This window comes from Egretta garzetta, unplaced genomic scaffold (assembly GCF_000687185.1).
Source record: "Egretta garzetta isolate BGI_Z169 unplaced genomic scaffold, ASM68718v1 scaffold188, whole genome shotgun sequence".
In the NCBI taxonomy this organism is placed as follows: Eukaryota; Metazoa; Chordata; class Aves; order Pelecaniformes; family Ardeidae; genus Egretta; species Egretta garzetta.
In genome coordinates this window covers 2,806,892-2,828,990 of record NW_009260622.1, presented here as the reverse complement: position 1 = coordinate 2,828,990, position 22,099 = coordinate 2,806,892, and the positions used below count along the sequence as shown (strand labels likewise).

Genomic DNA, 22,099 nt, shown 5'->3' with positions numbered 1-22,099 from the left:
AAAACCCCACACAAAACAAAAAAACCCAAAACTCAAAAAACACACAAAGACTCACTTATTTGTTTAATAATCTGAGGTTGGAAAAAGATTTGATCTTAACAAGATGGTCCCTGTAATGAATTACAAGTCTGCCTTCACTCTTGATTTACTTCTCGCATGCAATACCCTAACGAACATACCATTGCAAGGAGTGCTCAGCAGTGCTGTGCTCGCTGCGCAGCGACACGCTCCACGCCCCGACACCGACTCCAGCCAAGGTGAAGGAAAAAAAATGAAACTGCTTCGGAATAACTGGCCTGGACTAGGCGGCTGGGGGAGAAAGCCACGGTGCGGCTAAGGGGCTTTGCCCAATTCGGCTCATCTCACTTCCCTGCTGAAGCCCCTGTCGCTCACAGGGATGGCTCCAAACAGAAAGCACTTTTGAAAGCCTGTCCCAAGCCTTGAATTCCACTTCACACCTAAATCCCAAACACACAGCCCTGCTTTGGATTTGCAGCAGGGCTCAAGATTTTTGCTCACTTTGTTACTTAAAGCAGAGAAACTACAACCAGAACCTTTTACCTAATTTTCTTGCCCAAATCTGAACATTTAGTCCATTTTTTTTCCCTTTTCCAAGTCCAGGATCTGACTGACAAATTTTCAGAGCGAGAAACTAAGCAGGAATCACGCTGCTTCCCTCATCGCTGAGCACAGCTCATGCTGTAGGTGGCTGAGTCTCAGATGCCAGAGCCCAGAAAACTGGGGGGGTGGGGGAAATATGGCCAGTCCCTGATTCTCTTGGCTCAGACCCCCTCTAGTGGCTACTGAAAACATGTATATTCACAGCCCAGTGCTTCAACCCCAGCATGGGACTGTACACCAGAGAGCATCCAAACTGGCCTTGTTTCATGCAATCATCTGAAAGAAACAACTGCCCAAAAGCCTCCTGTAGCCCCCTCCTGCCTATGCACTCAGCTTCTCTGCGCAGAAGGAGCCAGAGCATTTTAGGGGAAGAAAAGCACAAAAAGTGACTTGCTTTCCTGTTGTTTAGTTAACATTTACTGCTTCCAGCATGTTCTGTTCCCAAAGTGATGTTTAAAATGTGTTGTCCAGCCCCACTGTTCCCACACGCAAAGGGCACCCGGTGAAACGTTGACCCTGACAAGGCCCCCAGTCTGTCCCAATTTACGGTCTGTAGGCCAGTGCCACAGAGTCCAGAGGGTCTAGGTGCTCCTGCTAGGTAACATTGGGTTAGGCAGACCTTAATGCCAGCATTTCTCAGCGTCTCCAAGGTGGGTCTGACGTCCGTCTGCAGCTGATCCTCCACGCCAGTGAGACACAGCAGCTCCATCTCCATTTCCAGGCTCTCAATGACTGTGGCTACCTTCAGGGAGCGGTCGTGCACGCTCAGCTTCGCCTGGACGTAGCGTGCCTGAGGACAGAGCAGACACAGCAACAGTCACTCACACAGCCAGCCTGAATTTTTGTGGAACACGGGCTTAACCAGCATGAGGGTTAACCCGTTAATCTCAATCTGTTAACTATCTCATTCAGGGATGCCTCCTGTAACAGCTTGGCGAACACGAGGTGTGCGTGTTACAGAATAAGGGGGAAAATATTTCAGAAAGTTTTTGTTATTTTGCTCCTGCCCTGCGCCAGCCAGGCAGCTCGGTGCACGCCGTGTCCTTGAGCACACAAGCGCACGGCCGCTGCTGACGTGACACCTGCAGAAAGCCTGGGAGCGACACCCTCGTGCCACAGGTCCAACCACGGCTTCTGCGATGAGCAAACGGAGGCAAGAGAGAATCCTGAACATTTCCACCATCTCATCTCTGCATTTAACGGAACAGTTCTCCGTCACGTTTTGCCTGCCTGGGGAAAGCAAGTCAGTGCTGTGTGTAGAGATCCATCGAACAAACCCCACGCCTGAGGCTGGGGTTTCCACGAAGCCCGGCTGGGTTTGTAGTTTGTTTGTAGTTTCCTTGGATGTCAGAATGCAACATGGAAAATTAAAAGCCAACACATTTCCTCACACAAACACGACTTGTCTAACAAATGATGAATATTTGCAGAATTTATAACGGCAAAAGATTGTAAAGCAGGATTCAGGAACTGTTTTGGAGTGTCCTGGCTGCGATCCAGTTTCATACATTTCATTTAAAAAGCCACTTTGATTAAAAGAACAGCAAGACATTGAAGAATGACAATTCTAGCAGAAGGAGTAGGGAGATGAGAGGCGGCGTTATCACGAGAGGTCTGTGAGAATCACTTCAGTGATTGTTTGTTTAAAAACAAAGAGGAAAAAAAAAAGCAAATAAAAACTTACTTCAAAGTCTTGATACTGCTCTTCCGTCAGAGACTTCTTGGCTACGACTAGAACCCTCAGGCCTTCCCGAGCCATGTTACCACACTGGAAAGAAGTATCACATTGTAAACCATAAACTGCATCTCAAGTAAGATGATTTATGCACAGCATTGCAGAGATGGCAATGTAAGATAACAGGTTAAGAAAATAACCGTCCCATTTGAGCAACCCTAGTGAGTCTATAACATCTGATAAAGTGCATGATAAACCCGGGAGGAAAAAAGGAGATCTGCAATGGTTTGTAATCTATCCCAGTGATCAGAAACAGAAATGTCCTCTCTGCTGTACCAGTGTGGCAAAAACAACCCCATTGATTTAATTTTCTCTGCCTCTAAGTAAAAGGACACAAGCCTTTGATTTGTAGATTTCACATCTTTGGCCATAAACTCTTTAAAATAAGACCAAGGTATTATTATTTCTTTGAACACCAGGGTTTGGGGGTGGGGAGAATCAGCAGCTGAAGCTACTGCTATGAACTCTGTGTCAACATTACTACTAACCTGACAAACATAGCCCAGTACAAAGCTGCCAAATGTAGCTTTGAAATTAGACCTTTCAGTCTAAAATAAATCCAAACACGGGATCAAGCCCAGAACAAATTTGGGGATGTTGAGTAGCAATGAGCAAAAGCCATTTTATTTACAGGACTGATTCTGCACTAAACATGTTGAACTTGCCACCTGACTTCCTTGTTGCTGCATATGTGTTTGCTGAAGACTAATCCAAGGAATTGCCATGATCAGTGACCTCCTGGCTCTCAGATGTTGTCCACTTGGCCACACTGACAAGGTGTGTCATGCATTGCCCTGGAAGGAGAAAATCATTGGCATGAGAAACCCTCCCCGTGTAGGACCGACGGCCCCATACCTCTTCTTCCAACCAGTCATTGTACTGCACGATCCCGGCCATCACCACATCAGCCCCCTTCATGTAGAAGGTGATCTCTCCTGTTGATTCATCCTGCAGATAAGAAACAGAAGAGTCTCAGTTGGGCCAATGTCAGCATATCTGGAGTGGCCTCAGCAAGCTAAGTGATGATTTTTCTGCACATCAATCACAAACATGTCTGCACTGTGTCAGGCTGAAGGTCCATCTGGCTCAGCATCTTGAACAGGCATCTCCTTTTGGCCTGGAGACAATTGCAACTTGGTTACTTGCAGCAGGAACTAATGCTTTAGACAAGGATGATCAGCTTTTTAAGCAGCAACATGAGATTTCCATGTTGACACAACCCTGACTGCTTGTGCCTTTGAAATAACTTTTAGCCCTCACCCTGAAAATTTATTTCATACTTACCTGAAACAATAAAATAGATACATGAAGCTTAACAGAGTAAAAATCACCCCAATTTACCCCCTCTATTGCATGATATGGCATAAGCATAATTAAAGTTCATGCTTGCCACAGAAAGGTTAGATTGCTGCCTGCCTTATCTGATCCAAGCAATTTGTAGGCTGCAAGCAAAGCATATTTACATTACCACAAATTAAAAAATCCCTTCTAAGCAGGCAGATACCTAAGGAGGTCACAGCTATTAGTATTACAAGCTAATGGAAACCCTGGCAATTTCCTCAAAGGAGACAAAACAATGAGTAAGGAACAAACTGCTCTGTAAACCAAGATAGCCACCAGGGATAGGAAGAAAATAAACTTAACATGCAAAACCAAAAAGCCCAGGAAGGTCTGGAAATAGACAGCTGTGAACGAAAGGGGAAAAATACTTTAGGAAAAAAAAGAAATCAAAGAAAAGCACAGTGGACACTTTTTCACTCTAATGCTATTTAATATACGTGTCAGTCTGTCCCACCATTACAGAACCTAGTGGTGAAGTCTCTCACACATGAAGAGTTTGGGTCAGTTGGAAAAAGCCTAATGTCCTGTGGCACTGGCAAAACTGAATTTACAAAAAAAAGTGGAATTTAAAAAAAAAACAAAAAAACCAAAAATCCAGCACCTGATATAGATACTAAAAATGCAAAGAAGAGAAGTAAGTGTCTTTGCTAGGGAAATTAAGAAGCAGCCAAGGATAACGAAGCTCCTTTACTAAGCATTTTTGCCAAGCTCATAGAGATATTCACAAGGAAGATTCTTATAATTAATCTTCAGCATGGTTTTCAATGTCCTGAAACATCCAGCCTTCATATGCCGTTACCCACACATCCCACACGCCCAAAGCAAAATGTGTCACTCTACCGAAACAACTAGAATCTGCTTAAATAAAACACAATGCTTCTGGCAGTAGCCAAAGGTAAAGGTTTATCTATTAAATTATTTGATTAAAAAGTGTCTAACAACATCTCTGTAGGAAACTGAATAAAGACTCCACTTCCCGTGCTGCAGAACTGGCTTAAGATAGTTTAGATTTTTTGTCCAATATAAATACTGTATCAGCTATCTCCTTGCATTAGTCATTTCCTCTCACCGAGTTCAGTAGGAGGTTAGTGCGTTCTCATATTATGGTAAGATCACACTATAAATCTACACAGAGATTTGCCAGTTATATTGTTTTGGAGAGGCATCTTTTTCCACCGTGGTCTGACTCTGGCCACGGTTCAAAGGCTTCTTTCAATTCCAGATATGACAATAGCACTATCTTTGCTTTACAACAAAGATCATTCCACACGGGTAAGGGGAAAAATAACGCAAAGAAAGAGAAGAATGGAAAATATTGTGGTCAAACAAACAGGTCTTCTTTCAAGAAGAAGAAAAGTCAGTAAACAGCACGGTGACGAGCGGCTGCTTTGGTAGAGCAAGACTTCTTAGAATTGAAATAATCAGCTACAGAAATGACAGTTGATCACAAGTAAACAAGCAGATATTGCAAAAATATCCCAAACGGGGCAACATCTGCTGCTTGTTTTCAATATTGACTACTACTTTATTTACTGAAAGTTATGTGTTGAAGGAGATCTTTTTATAGGAGCCAGAGAGGACAGGGCCAGCAGGGGAGGCGGCTGCCTCTGCCAAGGATTTCAGTAACAGCATTACTGGGCTGGACACATGAATCACTTGCTGAAACTCTAAACCCGGACTGTACAGGAAGCCTGGCAAGACGATGGCGATGGCTCCCGCCAGCCGAAAAAATTGCACTTTGTAAGAATGGGCAATATCTGTATAGTTGAGCAGAGAACGTTACCATTTGAATTCGACTCACTACAACCCTGAGTGCAGTTTTATTCTGCAGCTTCTCCCTCCCCTCCCCGGCTGCTCACTGCATCTGTTGTCTTCTGGATACTTCATACTACTTTCCCTCCCCTTAGTTCTGCTTTTTAAGCAAGCAGCACAGTTTTAGAAGGCAAACTGAAGAGGTAAACACCTTGCAAGCTGTGAATCAAAACCAAACGGAGTGCCTACACATGCATACGTGTAGGTTTAATAAAAGAAAATTTTACTTGACAACTACCTATTTATAAAGTCTTCTTTTTTTCTTTTTTAATGAAAATGAAAACCCTGCTTGAATATATTATTTTGGAGTATACAGGAACATGCCAAAGTTAATACCCAGGCAGCCAGCACCCGTTACTCAAAACCTGCTTCTGCACAGGGCATACAGGGAGCTGATTTCCGTGGCTGCAAAATCAAGACACTCCATTAACAAGCACAACAGAGAGGGGCCAGCGCTTCCATTAACAGTATTTACAGTCGGGATCTGGGCCTGAGCTTGCTCCCACTGACCACAAGTGGGAGTTTTGCTGGTTTGGGCAGCAGTAATATTTTAAATACAGAAATGTAAAATAAGAAACCTTTCTCTTACTAAAAGCGCAGCGTATTGATCATAGGTTATGTATAAGGAATAAGTCTCAAATCAAAGCAGCGGGGGGCAAGAGGACTCATTTCAACCTAGATGAGAAAATTTAAGGACATCCACTTCTCTGCTGAGCATATAAACACAATTTAATGAAGCATACCCTGGCTTCTATGGTTAGCCCACTTCTTACACCTTGGGTAAAACAGCACCTCATCAAAAATTTGCACTCACAGTAAGCAATCACGAGGGAGGTTGTTTAGTCCTCCCTCTTTTATTGCTAATATTTTTATACTAGGTCTTGAAAGGGTTGCCTGAAGTCTCCACATCATTTTCACTATAAAAATAATTAAGCTGAAGAATTTACACTAGCTGTATTTAAAGATATGCACTACACTTGTTACAGCTATCCCACAGAGCAGGAGACATTTCGTGGGAACACTGGCGACTGTGCATGTTCAAACGCATTGAGTTGGATCTCCAGATTCACAGATTTAACACACTGATTACTTTGTACAAGCTCAGCCTATCAGCCCACTTCAACCAACATTCCTGCCCTTGGGCATGTTTTAATATTCCAAAGCCTGGAACAACTTGAAATACAAATTTGTCCCCTCTAAACCATACTGTGGCGTGTGATCCAGAACTTCAAAGCAGTTCCTTGAGCAACAGGAGATCCAGGTCCAAAATACTCAGGTAGGATAACACAAATACAGCCATTTGTATGAGCTTTAATGATTTTCAATCTGCACTAAACACAGCTTCTCCTTCACAGGTTTGCGACAATAATTATATGCATATATTACAGTTCCATCTTTATCACCAAATCTTTTGGTAACAGGAATACTGACGTTCTCCGTAACATTTGTTGTTGTTGAATACAACCACTGCGTTGCTCCATTTTGCATCATCCCTTCCCTGTTCCATTTCTGATAGGGGCTGTGCTCTTCCATGGGTCCTGAGAAGCTGAGATTTGTGAAGCTACCAAACACCAGCCAATAAAGCAGATCAAATTAATCTGCTGCCGATGAGGCCCACGTGTGCAATACTGATCCCGACTACTTCTAACTAAAAAAAAAGGGCAGCTACTCCTACTGTTGTAACTTAAAATACATGAGGCCGAAGATATTTTTACACCCTATTTCCAGATACCCTAAAATAAACATGTAGCAACCCAGTTTCACCACAAAGTAAATGGAGGGGGAAAAAGAAGAAAAAAGGAAAAAAAAAAAAAACCACCACCACTTTTACCTGTTCTCCCCACCCTAACTAACAAAGCTGAAGATCCCATGCAATGACACAACAAATCATATCTTGCCCTGGATTATAGGTTTCATATTCATCTTTTAGATTCCTGGTACCAATTATCTGCCTGTACTCTCAGTAAAAAATAACAAGGATGTTTTAATTGCCTCCAGAAGAAATATTCAAACTGCTTCATTCGTTGGCTTCGCAGGCCAATGGAAGTGGCTTACCGCGGCTGGCTCTGTGTACCTTACCAACACTGATTCTCTAGCACTATCTTGAAAACTAATGATGATAATGGTGACAACCAATCTCAACTGGTTTTAAACACCCACACTCTCTTCTCCTTCTTTCTTTTTAAGGTGATTTTTTTCTGAGAGCCCAATCTTACATTGTATTTGTACATAAAGCCACAAAGTTACACGTACAGTTTCAGCTGGGCACGTATTTAGCGTGCACAGTGCCTGCTGCTGCTGATAAAGGTATTTGCACAAATGCACCCTTTTACCTTAAATCAGCTGTTTTCAAACCCTGCTCATGACAGCGTGTTCTCAGCATGGCTGTGGACTCTGTTAAACAGTCAAAAAAAAAAAAAAAAAAAAAAAAAAAATCACAGTTCCTCGCAGTTACAAGTTGTATTTCTACAGGGTCTAACAGGAGTTTCAATGCCTGGCAGAGATCTGGGGAGCACTTCCACAATACCTCTAACAGGATTGTAAAGTTTTGCGGCATCGGTCCAGGACCCCCTCCCTCCCTGTTCCCACTTGCTGCCATCTCCATCACCTCCTGCTGTACCACCACAACTGCTTTGGAGATGCAGTGTAAGCTCGTCCCATGAACCCACCCGGATTCCTGCTCCTGGCTGACCCCATGGGGAGAAAAGCACTTGTGTCCTGGGTCACCTCACAGCCACTGTACAGCCTGCCCAGCTCTGCCAGCATGACTACGGCATGGACACGACAGGAAGGGCAGGAGCTTTTGGACAGATGAAAAGACAACCCCAGGGACACTGAGCAAGGGTTCAAAGTCAGCTCGAGCTTCCCTGAGACGCTGCTGATGCCTGCTCCCCTGGAGAGAGCAGTCCTGTCCCTACCGGGCTCCTCTTCCTCCTCACTGTGTCAGCCCCTGTGGGAGGAGACACAGAATTCCAGTCCCAGGAGACAGCGTAACTGTGACTATTTCTTTTGCTGGCAGTGGTGGCTTTAAGCTTTCCTGAAACAGCAGCCTTGCCTGAGGGATAACATGGCATCTCTGCTGACGATCACAGCTGTTCAGCACACAGCCAAAACATTCAGATTTTAGCCCTTCTGCCCCACCAGGCCCTCCTATGTCTCCTTCCACCTTGCACTTGTAGCAAAAATCCTCTCCCAGCATTTTCCAGCATCCCCAAGTCAGAGGGAAATGCTTGAGCTCTCTCTTCCTTCCCAGCACCATCCCGGAGGCTCCACTGTGCTGCCGAAGTCACGCTTTCATGGTTGGTGGCAGTGCTGGCTGACGGACTGGCCGGACACCGGTCCCCAGAGCTGCCCTGCAGAAGCTGATGTGTGCAGGCAGAGAAGCTGGACAGCTGAAACCCACCCCAGAGTACATGACGGATTAAAAATGTGAGTGGGAAGGAGCAGCTGGAGGAAGCTGGAAGCTTAGGCTCCTTGTTATTTTGAACAAGGGACCAAAGATCAATAAACTAAAGATGTCTCATGGCACTACAGCACTTACTGCCACATATGGCCAAGGAAAAGGATGTATCACTAAACAAAGCCAGAAATGAGATGCTATTAGCTTGAAACTGAGAAGCAGCCTATAGCCTGAGGTAGGAGAGACTGCAAAACTCAGCCAGGAACAACAGCACAGCTGAGAGCAAATGTTTTATACATTTCACATTGCATTAGCAGGAGATTCACAAAGACATGAGAGCTGCTTCCTCGAAGCCACTTACCCGAACAATGATCCCCATGCGCTTGCTCTCGTAAGTGAAGGGGAAGATCTGGAGGATGGTGAAGTTCAGGATGTGGCCACCCGGTGTCCTCAGCTGCATGGAGGACTGGTCTCTGCCCACCAGCGTTAAACCCACGCTCTCGGTCCACTGTACCAGGGCCACCTGAGAGGAGAAAGTCATGGTGAGGGTGACCAGCCCACACCACACCTCCCCTAAGGGGACAGCGGGTAGGGGCTGCAACGAAGTTCATTGCTCATCAATGGTTCTATAGAGTGGCTCCATTCATATATGCAGGTGCTCCTATATGGCTCTTTCTCATGGGCTTTTCCTGAAGTTAGATGCTTACTAACAGTATTTTCAGAGTTTGGACAGCCCAGCTCCTGCCTGATTTGGCTGCCAGGCTGTCCAGACCACATCCTGAAGGACAACCCTTCAGCAAGGGCAGGCACAAGTACCCCAACGCAGGCCTGGACTGCCAAAACCTCTGCTTGGGCACGTCAGGTAAATCTCTTTACAAACACTGACTTTTTGAATGTGCTATTTCCCAGCTTGCTGTTTATGAAATCAGGAATTCAAAACAAGGCGTTCACCCTGGATTTACAATATCAAAGCCAGAAACTCTAATGCAGAGCACATTAAAAATTCATATTTTAAAAGCAAGCAAACAAAATGAGCTCTGTGTTACACTCTATCTGTTTGGGTGTAACAATTCATCAACAGCTTTCAACCTCTCTACTGATCAGCAAGACAGCTGAAGGCTGGCTCATAGACACTTCTTAGCAGAAAACCCCTTCTCCCAAACATTAAAAAAAACCCAACCAACCAAGCAAACCAAAAAACCCCAAACTAACCCCAGATTTTTCAAGGCACACAGCAGAACTCGTTTAATTGAACTTATGTGGGTATCAGTCTGATTTGCAGCTTCTAATATTTAAAGACCTACAACACTGAATTCTTTACCAGCTTTCACTAGATTACAAGCAGAGTCATGACGGAAACCAAAGCCTTTATTTTGCTTTCCTGATGCTTTGCCCCAGAATCCCCACCTCAGCTGACACATCCATCTCAGACCGAGCCTGCTGAGATATGGGGGTTTAACTCTAGAAGCTGTCTTGGCAGTAACGGATGGGAGCAGCAGCTGACACGAGCCCATATATCACCAGCCTCCAGAAAGGATCAAGGGAGACTTTCTCCAAACCGACACGAAATACTGGAAGTATTTTGCAGTGGCATTTTCAAAGGCATGAGAGTGCTGGGCACATGGTTGCTGCTGACATGAAGGTTAATTATTCCTTGTGACTTTCAGGTTCTGCCTTTACTGCCTTAAGTGACCACAAATACCTTAGACAAAAATGGAATTTATTTTGGGAAATCACTTACCTGAGATACAGATAAAAATGGACTCTATAAATACTTGCATTGAGTCAAGATTTTACTAGATGAATTGATACAGTTGGGCCTAACTGGAGAATCTTTTGTGAACTCAGCTTCCTTTCATCCACAATTAGGCATAGAAGACTATGGAAAATAAACTTTTCCTTTCATAAAGTAGTCTTAAATCACCAGATTAAAAAAATCAGTTGAGTTGGCTTTGCCTTGAAAGACCTTTAAATTTGAATCAATATTTGCTTTAACATTAGCAAGTTTTTGCAACCTTATTCACAAAGATTACAACAAATCAAAGTCTCTTTAAAGCTTATCTTTTTCAAAAGTTTCTTCAAGCCATCCATCCTTAGTGCATTAAAGTATGCAGCTGGATAATCCTCCTAACAGTCTCCCAGAGCAGAGATGGAGCTTGTGTTTCTAATACTCTGGTTAATAAATAATTATTGAGAATTTTTCACAGCATGATGTTACGTGATGTTCAGTGTGCACCGCACTGGCTGTTAATTTGCCCACGTTGGTACGCTGCAAATGTCTGGAGATAAAAATCTCCGCTCCCAGCTCGGCTGGTTGAAGCATCGCCGTTGCTACTTTCTTTCACAGGCACCTCCCACCTCCTTCCCTGCCAGCATCTCATTTAAATCTGATGTCAGGAAGGATTTAAACCTCCCAAACGAAAAGCCTTGCGCAGAGGATGAGCAGACGTCAGAGGTGCTGTGTTGGGCATGTGACACGCTTCAGACTAACTGCATTGCACTGCACCACGCCAGCCATTTCGCATGGCCCTGAGAGCACAAAAAGGTACCTCAATGGAAGGGGAAGAATAATGAAAGAAAACCCCCTTTTCCATGCCTGACCATACCCCCTCCCAGCCTCTATAGCACTTAATGAATAATTACGGAGAGAGCAAGTGATATAATTTTGAAGTGTTCCTATCAGATGTACTAAAAGCATTGAAATCACCATCCCCATTCAACAGGCAACACAATGGGCCCGGCCTCTGGGAAGTGCAGTGGCACAAGCGGACAACACCGACAGTAGCAAACAAAAGCGCCAATGGCTCTTCTGGTAGGGTCTGGGCACCCCGGGATGGGGAGTGTGTTCCCAGCTCGGTGCAAGACAGAAGAGGTTTACTCTGTGCCGTGCAAACAGATAACTAGAGGTGCTCTCAGTCACAGCGAAAAGATAAGAAACATTCAAGATGCAAAAATATGTTTACAGCTTAAAGTGGGGAGATTTAAAAGCAGGCATGAAATCCCTCAAACACCTTCAAGAGAGCCCATGCTCACTCATGAAGGGAAATCAATAATGTCCCTGACCGCACTCCAGGAGTTTGCAGCTCCATCCAGGCCAAGTCAGATATGGATCTGAGCATTACAAAGCAGAGCGGCTACAGCAGCTCGGCACACTATCCCCCAAACTTTGCTCTTTCCGACAATTAAATTACCCGAGCCACCACTGAAGTGGATATCGACTAATAAATTTCATTCTAAAGAGACAAATTGATCCTTCTGTGCCATGAGTTGCTCTACAAACGTCCCATTCAGGGTTGCCTAGGCAGACAGACAACAGGCAGAAACCAATTGATCCGTGCACCCTTTCATGTCCTGGCAGCTGCAGAGGGTTGTCAGGGTTAAAGACTGTTTGCCCAGGAATCCCAGGCACTCTTATCTCTGATCAGATTATATCTATTTCATTTCCCCTGTTAGTTACTGTATGGCTACAACTGACATGCTTGCAGAGCCCCAAGGCTGTAATCGATATCTGAATAAAGATACTTCAAGACTTCTAAATGGCAGCGTGCACAGGAAACAAATTTAGGAAATCCTGCTTTCTGTTACAGGAAATGAATCCTGTGCCAACTGGTAGAAATTACTCTTGCTGTTAAAGAAAAGAGAATGCAAGTTTTTGTACTCATTTCATAAACTGACCTTCCCTGCCATGGCAATATTTTATTGATATAGGATTTCAAAGGCTGGCTTTAACGGGAGTCCAAAGCCATTCCCCTACAGGGAATGTTATTTAACAGCATCGCTCTCTTCTCAAGGACTCAACTTGTGCTGATCCTGCGTTTTGTACCATCTCGTATGACATACACAGAGCATGTCTAAACAATATTTGTATATCGAAGACCTACAGACAAGATTTCCTCAGTGCAGCAAAGCATATCTGATTTCTAAACCCGCTGTAATTCTCTACTTAAGGCACCACAAGAAAGGAAAAAAGAATTTAAACAATAATCTTGGAAGGATTAGTTATCATGCTACAGTAAAACAAACAAACAATAATCTCTTGGGTATTTGAGACAAATTGCTGCATAAATATTTTAAAGACAGAACTGTATAAAGCAAAAAAGGAAAAGAAAAATCACCGACTTCACTATATACCACAGTATATATGTAAATAAACAGAGGATTTGGGCAAAAATAGCCAGTAAATGCTTTAGGAAAAAAAAGCCTTAAATGCAGATCACAAAAATTGCCATCTGGAAATCATTCAGAACTTGTTTCAGTCCAAAGGCAGTTGATTTCTGTCCTTACATGGGAGAGCGACACATTAGAGAAAAGCAGGTAAGCAAAACACCGACCCAGATTATGTGGTGGGAGAGAGGACACACACAGGCACAGCGCTCCCCAGCCCCAAAGCCAGGGAGGAGTAAGCGCTTGTTGTCACTGGAGGCACAGCACTGGAGGAGGGGGAAAAGGGCAATGATGCAGCTTTTGTGTAATACAGACAAGAACATGTTATATGAAATGAATGAATTGCCTACTTGGGAAGAAAAACCCTATAGGGAAAATTCTGAATGTACGTGAAATTTGGAAACTAACTCTGTGTGCCAGTCTTTTATTAATACATGTAACCATTTCAAGATCCTCACATAGCTGGGCTGACGAATAAATTTATTTCTCTGCAAACGCTTTCTCACGTCTAACAATGAGGGAAGCCAGCTTCTCTTTTGACGTCAAAGGTGAAAAGGTTATTATCAGAGGCAAATTTGTTTTACTTGGGGCAATAAATGGAAGAACCCTTCGAATGCAGTCAAGTGGGCGATACGATCTCATACCATCAGTAGGACTCTTATGGGAAGTTTCAAACTTCAGTCTCTTTCAATGGCATAGAGCAAGTGTAATTGTACAAATTAATAGAAAACAAATGAATTTACCTTGCTTGCACTAAAGAAGATGTATCCAAGAAGCAAAACCAATACATGAAACCATATTTTATTCCTCCCGTCTTTGTCACAGAAGGAAACAACGCTCTAATTAGATTTTCCAAATTTTGCAGAGGGTGGCAAAGAGCACTTTAATCCTAGATCCTGTATTGAACCTGATCTCTCAAGTGTTTGGTGCAAGTCTCCAGTGAGTCTCTGGAGAGCTGCAAAGTTTCTCTCTGCGGTGCCACGCTGTGCAGCCCTGGCTGGGTGCCGGCAGAGAACTGGCAGGGCACAGCTTTGCTCAAACTCTTCAGCAGTTTAGTTACTCTGCAGAATTGATTTGGGCTCCGTGTCTGTCCCGTCAGCATGGGGACAGGGATGTGTCCTGGGTTACCAGCGCTACCCAGCGTGATTTACAACTTTTCACTTCGTCTGGAAGTCCGAACACTCTGCAGATGAGGGACAAGCTGTATTGTGGGAGTGCTCTAATCCCCTTCTGACAAGTCATCCTTCCCCTGCCCCCCAAACAAGGCAAGATTGCCTATAATTTACCAGACATGGTCAGCTGGACTCATGGTGTTGAACTGCAAAATATACCCTGGAAAAAGGTGCAGAAACATGAGCAAAACTGCAATGTAGAGGCTGATACAACAGCCAGATCCCAGTCACCATGTAGCTCTGTAGCTTCAGGCAGAGGCACAGATTTGGCTGGAGTATATCACCTCAGGGGGCACTTACAGTCTATTCATGGGTTATCAGTGCAATAAATGCATTAAAATATTATCCCCTTCACTAGACTGGAGTACTTGCTCCAAATAACTATTTTTTTCAGCAACAAGCAAGGTCATATTTGTATTTTTATACACCCAAATGGATACTGACCTCATCAGGACTGGAGGCCTGGTACACCCTGCAGGAGTCCTCATAGTGTCTCTCAGCTTCAGCCTGGTCCGTCACCCCATTGGACTCGTACACCGGTGTCACGTTGTGGCACAGCGCGATTGCCTTTACCGCCTCGTGCACTCGGCTGCTCATGGTTTTACGCACCTTGGTGGCTAAGGTGAGGCCCTTCACAGCGGGTGGGTCCTGAGATTGCTTATAAAAAAGGAGAGCAGAATAAAGTCTTATTGCAGAATTAAAAAAAAAAAAAAAAGTTTTTACTTCAGTGGAGACCACATATGTAGCAGTTGTGCAGACTCTTATGTCCCCAGGAATGAGATGCGCCCTTTATACACCTGAACTCAGACCACGACTGGGAACACACCCCAGCCTAATGCAACTTCTTCATCATTGTTACGGGTGGAGTAAAGTGCCCCAAAAAATTTACCTAAGTTTTTGGAACAGTACACTGAGAAAGAGACCCTTTGCTGAAGGATCCACCAAATACTGATGAAAGACCAAAGTCAGAAGACTTTTTGCTCCACAAAGGACCAGTGGCTCTGAAAATGTAGAGTCAATTTGGTTTCATGTGCAAGAGAATATAATTGCTGAAAACAGAAAACAGATGACTCGTATGGACCTAGAAAAGTCTTAATTACATTCATTTAATTTTTAATACTATTTTTAGTATCAGAATGGGAGTCTTCAGATAATTGCACAATTACTAAATTATCCTGGTTGAAGAAGGGACACACAGTGATCTAGTTTCCTGCTCTGTTAACCTTTAGTGTCAAGAGGACAAAAGTTTCACTTCCAGGTCAAAGGCCACAACATGGTAAAAATAAGAGCAAAGAATAAGAACTACAGTTCCAAATGAATCATTGCCACCAAATGCTTCTCATTATAAGGAATCTTGCTCGGTAATGATAAACGTTTTATGAGACATATCCTTTACCAGTGTAATTCCACACACTATGTTCCACACTCCAGTGATTAGCGGACATAAGATCTTCAAATTTAATATTGCTGCTCATCAGCACTGTTGCAACGGGCTTGAACCAAACCAAACAGCAGCACAGCCTCAGCTGAAGTGCATTTAGACTGACATACAACACTAGTCAAATACCGAACTAGTCACAGTCACCAAAAGGTTCTCCACAAATATTGAATGCTTTGGCAAATAATTAACCAGTAGTCAAGTTTTCTCTGGAGATTGAGTACAAAATGAGGGCAAATACATCTGAAGTCTTTTTTTGTTTTGGTTTGGTTTTTTTTGTTTGCTTGCAGTTTGGTTGTTTTTTTTTTTTAAGTACAATTCGGTCATTTAATTGCATATTTAATGTTTGTTCTGAGATTAAGCTTAAACAAATGCCAGTGAAAAAGATAATTACTCAAATTACCAGGTATTTATCAACTATCATATGCTTAGTTAAAAGCACATTGTAGCCTGACAGTCTGCCTAGGGAAAAGCTATGCCACCAAACAGACCACTCAGGTCACGGAAACCTGCTGTGTGCCTTTACCACCATGAACAAAACCTAAAAATAAAAATCCAATCTACAGTAAGTACATAGTGCCTTTTTCCAGGCAAGGAAGCTGGCTTCATGTTTCACTTTGTGGGGGGTATAGAAAGTGCACTTCAGTCTAAAAATCTCTCGAGCAAAGCAAAAACAATGAGACATGACAAGCCCAGTTCACTGCATTGGGTGTGCATGCCCAGAGAAAAGCACAAGCACCTTGACAACAACTTCTGCGTTTCTGGAGGAATGAAACAATTCCACAACTATTGACAAATGAAAATGCTTGGCATATGACATGGGAGTAGTAACTCATCGCTAACATCTGCAGATTGTGTCTGTGGAATCACATTTTACAAAAGAGAACATCCAATTGTCAGTAAGTCACCAAAAAAAAGTTATTTCTAGCTGCAGTTGAAAGAACGGTTATTAACAGAAAATGAAAAATAATGCTTCCATCATTACTTAATTAGTGACAATTCTTAAATCTTTTGTAAGTATCAGCGGCTGGAAAACCAACCCCTTACAGGGGTTTTTTTTTTTTTTTTTTTTTTAAAGGTAGTGATATTTGTAAGTAAAACCTCATCCCTTGTTTTAAGAAGGAAGCGTGTCTATCTATATGGTAGACATCTTGTCTGCTGTAACACACTAAGGAATGGAGTTTGCTGACCCAGACAACTCACTTGGCATTACCTGGTTATCATACAAAACTGAAATAAAAGCCTAAGAACAGAGATGAAGGCTTTTTAGATGCTGGCTCACTCAGTGATACTGAAAGAGGAATGCAAGGGAGAGACTTCCCAAAACAGGATTTTCCTGTTCTATACTTTACATGTTGACTTTGCTGCCTTCCTTAGCTGTAGATACTTCTCAAAGCAGATGTCAGTTATGCACCATATAAGATCATTGGTGCATTAGTGAAAGAATCCCACTTTTACCATTTTCTTTTTTAACTGGCACACTGTTCTCTGTTACTGCTTACTAAGTACCTATGGTTCCTTTATTATTGCTCCAGTATACAGCAGTTCAAACAGCAACTTAATCCACTAAGCATCACCCAGAGCCAATTTTTCAACGAAGCAAACGTGGTTGCTGTAAGTGGTGAATATTTAAATAAAAGTATGCTATTTTACAATCAGACCTCAGTAGCAAGACACAGGCACATACATGTACAGATGCATGCACGTGCTGTGGCAATTAAAGACTGGTAGATGTGAAACAATCTACGAATGTAATAAGCAATCATGATAATATTTATGTATTAAGCATCCAATGACCTTCAGACTTTTCTAAAAAGTAATAGTTAATAGGCAGATCCCTGCCATATTAATTCACCATTAGCCCAGTGACCTGGAAAACCATTTTCTGAGCAAAGAGTTAAGTAATGCAATTTAATTCTACCTGCGTGTATATACTGAATATGTGGCTCTGCACTTCATCCATGGAGTCCAGGCCATAAGCTACAGTTCCCAGGTGAAGTCGCTTGAAGACCATCTCATTCTGCGTAAGAGTTCCTGTAACAGAAGCAGCATCAGACATGGAGCGGGAACCAACACACCTATTCCCCAGCAGATGTTCTTGTCCTTGCTGTACCCTAGATTCAAGAGAAGCTGGGCCCGAAGCTGAATCAATCACTGCACCAGGCTCTCAGCACAGGCTGATGCCAGCAAAACCCAAAGTATTAACAAACCTGAGGGCTGATTCTCCTGGGAGGTATTGGTGCACATCACTGTGCCAGTAAATAAGAATGAGATTTACCCCAAAGTCAATCCCAGCAAGAGCTGCAGGCATAATTCTGGTCCTGTGGAACCAAAGAAAGCTTCTGGCAACAACTTCAGTGGGACCAGGATTTTATATCAGACCAAGCTTTTCATTACAGCTTAGGTTTTCTGAATACAACCTCAACTTTAAAAGTGTAAGGACAGCAGCTGACCGACCAATGGTACATTTCTGCCTACACATGTAAGCGATCTTCATCAGGCTTTGAAAACTAACTCTAAAAAGTTGCTGTTAATTTTGGTTTTATAGCACACTTCTAGTGTTCTTTGAAGTAGCATAATATTCCTGTCCTATCTTATAGTGCATTCAGAACAAAAAAATGCAAATTTTTTTTCAAAAACTGATTAAACTATATTGTCAAAGTGTCAGGAAGTGCATATTTCTTCTAGTCCAAAGAAATCTTACATTATACTCTCTGGCTGGCCAGAAATGTAACAAAATCCAAACAACAACATACCATGACTCAACGCTGTATTTTCTACATAGATACCTGTTTTGTCTGTAAGCAAATAGGATATCCTCCCCAGCTGCTCAGGAATAGTGCTGGACCGAACCACAGTCCCAGGGATTTTGGAATCTCTGCGGATCACCCAGCTGTAGACAATTTTCCCCATGTCCAGATTCACACGTAAACTACGCAGGAGGAAGGGGAAAAAGAAAAAGAAAATGTATCTCCAGTTAAAACTTTGGAAAAAATCCACTGTGAACTACCACAGTGCAATGAAAGGACTCGTCTTCCACGCTGAATTTGAGCTGCCAAAGAAGGTGTTTTGGGAGAAGTATATTCAAAGTCAGCAGTCGGGTGGCAAACAGGGAGGAGGATTGTGCATTGCTGCAGTGGTACTCTAATCCAAAGATAGATGATAAAATTATCTTAGGAACAGATATAATTTGAGGGGCAGACAGACACAGACAAGTAAGGACAGCGTGATTGATACACAGGCAGCAGGTTAAAAAAAGGAACTGAAATGAATCCCAGACCTACACCAAAAGTAACTATCTACTTATTAATATAATGCAATTAAATATTAAAATTTCAGTCCCTCTAAAAGGCAATTGGGTCCTATTACACTGCATGCTGTATAAATCTCTCTCCTTTTCCATTTTTCGCTCTGCTCTTTCCAAAGTAACAAAGCAGCCTGAACACGAAAAGAAGAGGCCTTAAATGACTGATCCACATCCTGTATTAGAGTCAGTGAACGGGTGAATATGCTAAACAAATTCAGCAGAAACAATAAAGCAATTCTTATCTTTGAACAGTAATTTGATTTCTATTTCTAGATTTGCTTACTTGTCAAATGAGGAATAGTTAAGAGTTTACATGCTTGTTCACACTAGAAGCATGGAGGAGGATGCAAAAGAAACAGTATTTTGCTGGGAAGAATTAGCAATTGCCTTACCTAATGGGAATGATGTTTGAGAACAGAAGGAGAAATCTTATGATCTGAAGATACCAACGGCCAGCAAAGTGCTGAAGGGCCACCATGACAAGCGAGACCACCACAAGAGCCCCAAACAGGATCTTGGTAAGGCAGTTCACTTCCAAATCAAAAAGACCAATCTAAAAAAGAAAATAAAGACATTTCAAACACACCAGAGAAGATGTTAGCCCAATGTAATACTCACAAAGGGAATGAACTGCCCTATCCAAAGAGCCATTCTCCATTTGTCAACTTTTTCTCTTTTAAAACACTACAAACATATTTAAATTTATAAGCAATATTGTTGCCAGCTTACTAAAGACTTGCATCCTTTGGAAGCTAAGCAATGCATTAAGAGGTGTGAGTGGACTGCCAAAAGCTGCAGACTATATAAACATCCCTGCACCTTGTCTTAGCTTTGCTGTAATAGAAGAATGCAGAAAAATAAGCTTTTGTATTCTAACTAGATTTACCAATCTTAAAGTGAGAAGACACATGTATAATAGGACCAAAAAACAAGGAGAAATAGATTCTGCTGTGTAGCTATCTCAAATCGTAGGTTGGAAGATATGAATCATTATTCCTATGGGGTTGTCCCTACAGTGTGCACGTATAGCATTCTGAAGGATTTTCTTTAGAAAATGATAAATTTCTGCCCCTTTTTATTTATTATAAGACTGTTTCCTTACCATACCTTACTTCTTGGGTTTGAAGTATTCATCACACTGCGCAGTTCCCTTCCAGTGTAGAGGACAACACCCACAACAGTACCTAAACAAAACAGAGCATGCATCAGCCAAAGAAAAACAACCTCAGTTTTCTCTATAAAAATACTTGTTGGATCCAAAGGCTTGACAGTTGGAAAGGATGTTTAGCAATTTCAGAAGCAATAGCAACCAGAAATTACAAAAGCTGGTACCTAAAATATAAAACCTATGAAAACACAGACTTTGAACAGAAGACATCCTACAAAAAGTCAGCAAGTCTTCAACCACACTGCCTGTACAGTTGGACCTGATGCAGCGTCACAGACAGCATCAACTAACGTGCATGGAAAGAGAAGTGACCTGCTTTGCTCTCTCGACTTTCCCTGACCCCCTTTTGATGTCTCCCCACTATAAATAAAAGTTGCTAAGGACGGAGGATTTCTTGGTTTTCCTCCCACCACATTGGATCCCGCTTAGGTGTGGGTAAGTTCGCCTTACACCAGACACACACCTTAATTGTGTGTCAAAATTAAATCAGTGCTCTGGGCTACGGTTCTTCTTTATTGGTGAAGGTTGGCACAACCGGAGTAAAACCAAGGAATCCCAACAGCTTTCAAAGACAGATTTACCTTATTTTTAAAACCTACAATTTACTTCTTTAAGTATTGTCTAATTGTTGATCTCACTGAAAGGCAAGTCACACCAACTGCTACCTTACTGTAACAGATGGAGCTGCTGGGAGCCTATCAGTGTATTTTAATGCTATGTCCCACAGTTGCTAAAGAGCTGAGAGCAACAAAATTCTCCCTTTTCTTCTTGCAGAATAATAATACAGTTTAGCACCGTAAGTTACTGCGTTTCTACAGAGTTCTCTTAAAGCCTTTGCAAAAACGCCATAAAGAAAAAAAGTCATCTACCATCAAGAGTTTAAAAGCTGCTATTGCTGAAATCTAATTTTTCACTAGAAAATTTCAGGGGTCTGTAAAAATGGAGAAAAACAACACTGAAAAAAAAAAAAGCATTGCTTTTTTTGGCGAATAGATTGCCATTTTATACTCTGCTATTCCCCTGCCCCCATTAACAATCAAAGTTTTAACAAGCTGCAAGTGAATTATTTTTAAATAAGACTGATTCAAAAGAGGTGGTTTCTAAAAATATGCTGGGAAACATTCCTTAAAAAAATCCCAATCCAAAAAACAACAACAAATCCCTGGAGGCAGATGGCAGGTGGTGGTAAGATCATCACAATTCAAATCAGCAGATGGCACAGCTACTCCAAATCAACCACAAACAGTCAGAGTCAGACCCATTCCTACTACAGCAGACGGAGAAAGCCACATAGCTCTGCTTCGTCTTGCAAGAAAAGGCTGCCCCGGTGAGATGGCATCACCACAGCTTGACAGCTTTCACTTACAGACGAAGAGAAATAATAGTTACATTTTTTCCTAACAGAAATAACCTACAACATGCTATTTATTACTACCACAGGAGAAACAAACCCAAGTATTATATTGATCAAGTCAGTCAAAATGAGAGGAAAAACCTGCCAGGACTAGAAAACAGCTTGGAGGCAGACTGGTATGTATAAAAAGAGTGTTTCTAGTTGTTTTATGGCCATTCGAAACAGACTCAACTGCATAAACCATTTGAAACCTTACTCAGAAAGGAGGATTAAATTCAGACAGTAAGTTCATTTGGGTAGAGAGGAGGTCATTGCATGCCTTGATACAGACACCAAGACCACCCAGGACTTCTAAACAGCACTGAAGCAGCAACCAGGTAGAGCAGAGCATGTGCTGTGCCCTCCTTTGGGGAAAAACGTCTGCACCCACGTGTATACTACACACAGCTGAGTGTATGGCAGAGGAAGAGCTTTCACCCTCAGCAGGCACCGGCTGTGAGCATGCTGAGGATGGGAGAGCATTCCCCTTGGACTGCAGAAGGACTATTCACTGTAACACCCCCCCATGTCAGGCTCAGCCAAGGCAG

At 42.6% G+C, this 22,099-nt stretch overlaps 1 protein-coding gene across 1 annotated transcript in view; it reads right to left on the bottom strand.

Annotated features, from left to right (window-relative positions):
• Positions 1-22,099, bottom strand: part of ATP9A (ATPase phospholipid transporting 9A (putative)) — a 59,927-nt gene that overhangs the window by 14,752 nt on the left and 23,076 nt on the right. Inside the window, exons 9-17 of the mRNA XM_035900840.1 lie at positions 20,098-20,174; positions 19,383-19,543; positions 18,473-18,615; positions 17,605-17,717; positions 14,690-14,902; positions 9,271-9,432; positions 3,212-3,304; positions 2,306-2,389; positions 1,241-1,411 (exon numbers count right to left, since the gene is read on the bottom strand). Coding sequence (XP_035756733.1) covers positions 1,241-1,411; positions 2,306-2,389; positions 3,212-3,304; positions 9,271-9,432; positions 14,690-14,902; positions 17,605-17,717; positions 18,473-18,615; positions 19,383-19,543; positions 20,098-20,174 — 1,217 coding nt within the window. The remainder of the gene's footprint in view (positions 1-1,240; positions 1,412-2,305; positions 2,390-3,211; positions 3,305-9,270; positions 9,433-14,689; positions 14,903-17,604; positions 17,718-18,472; positions 18,616-19,382; positions 19,544-20,097; positions 20,175-22,099) is intronic.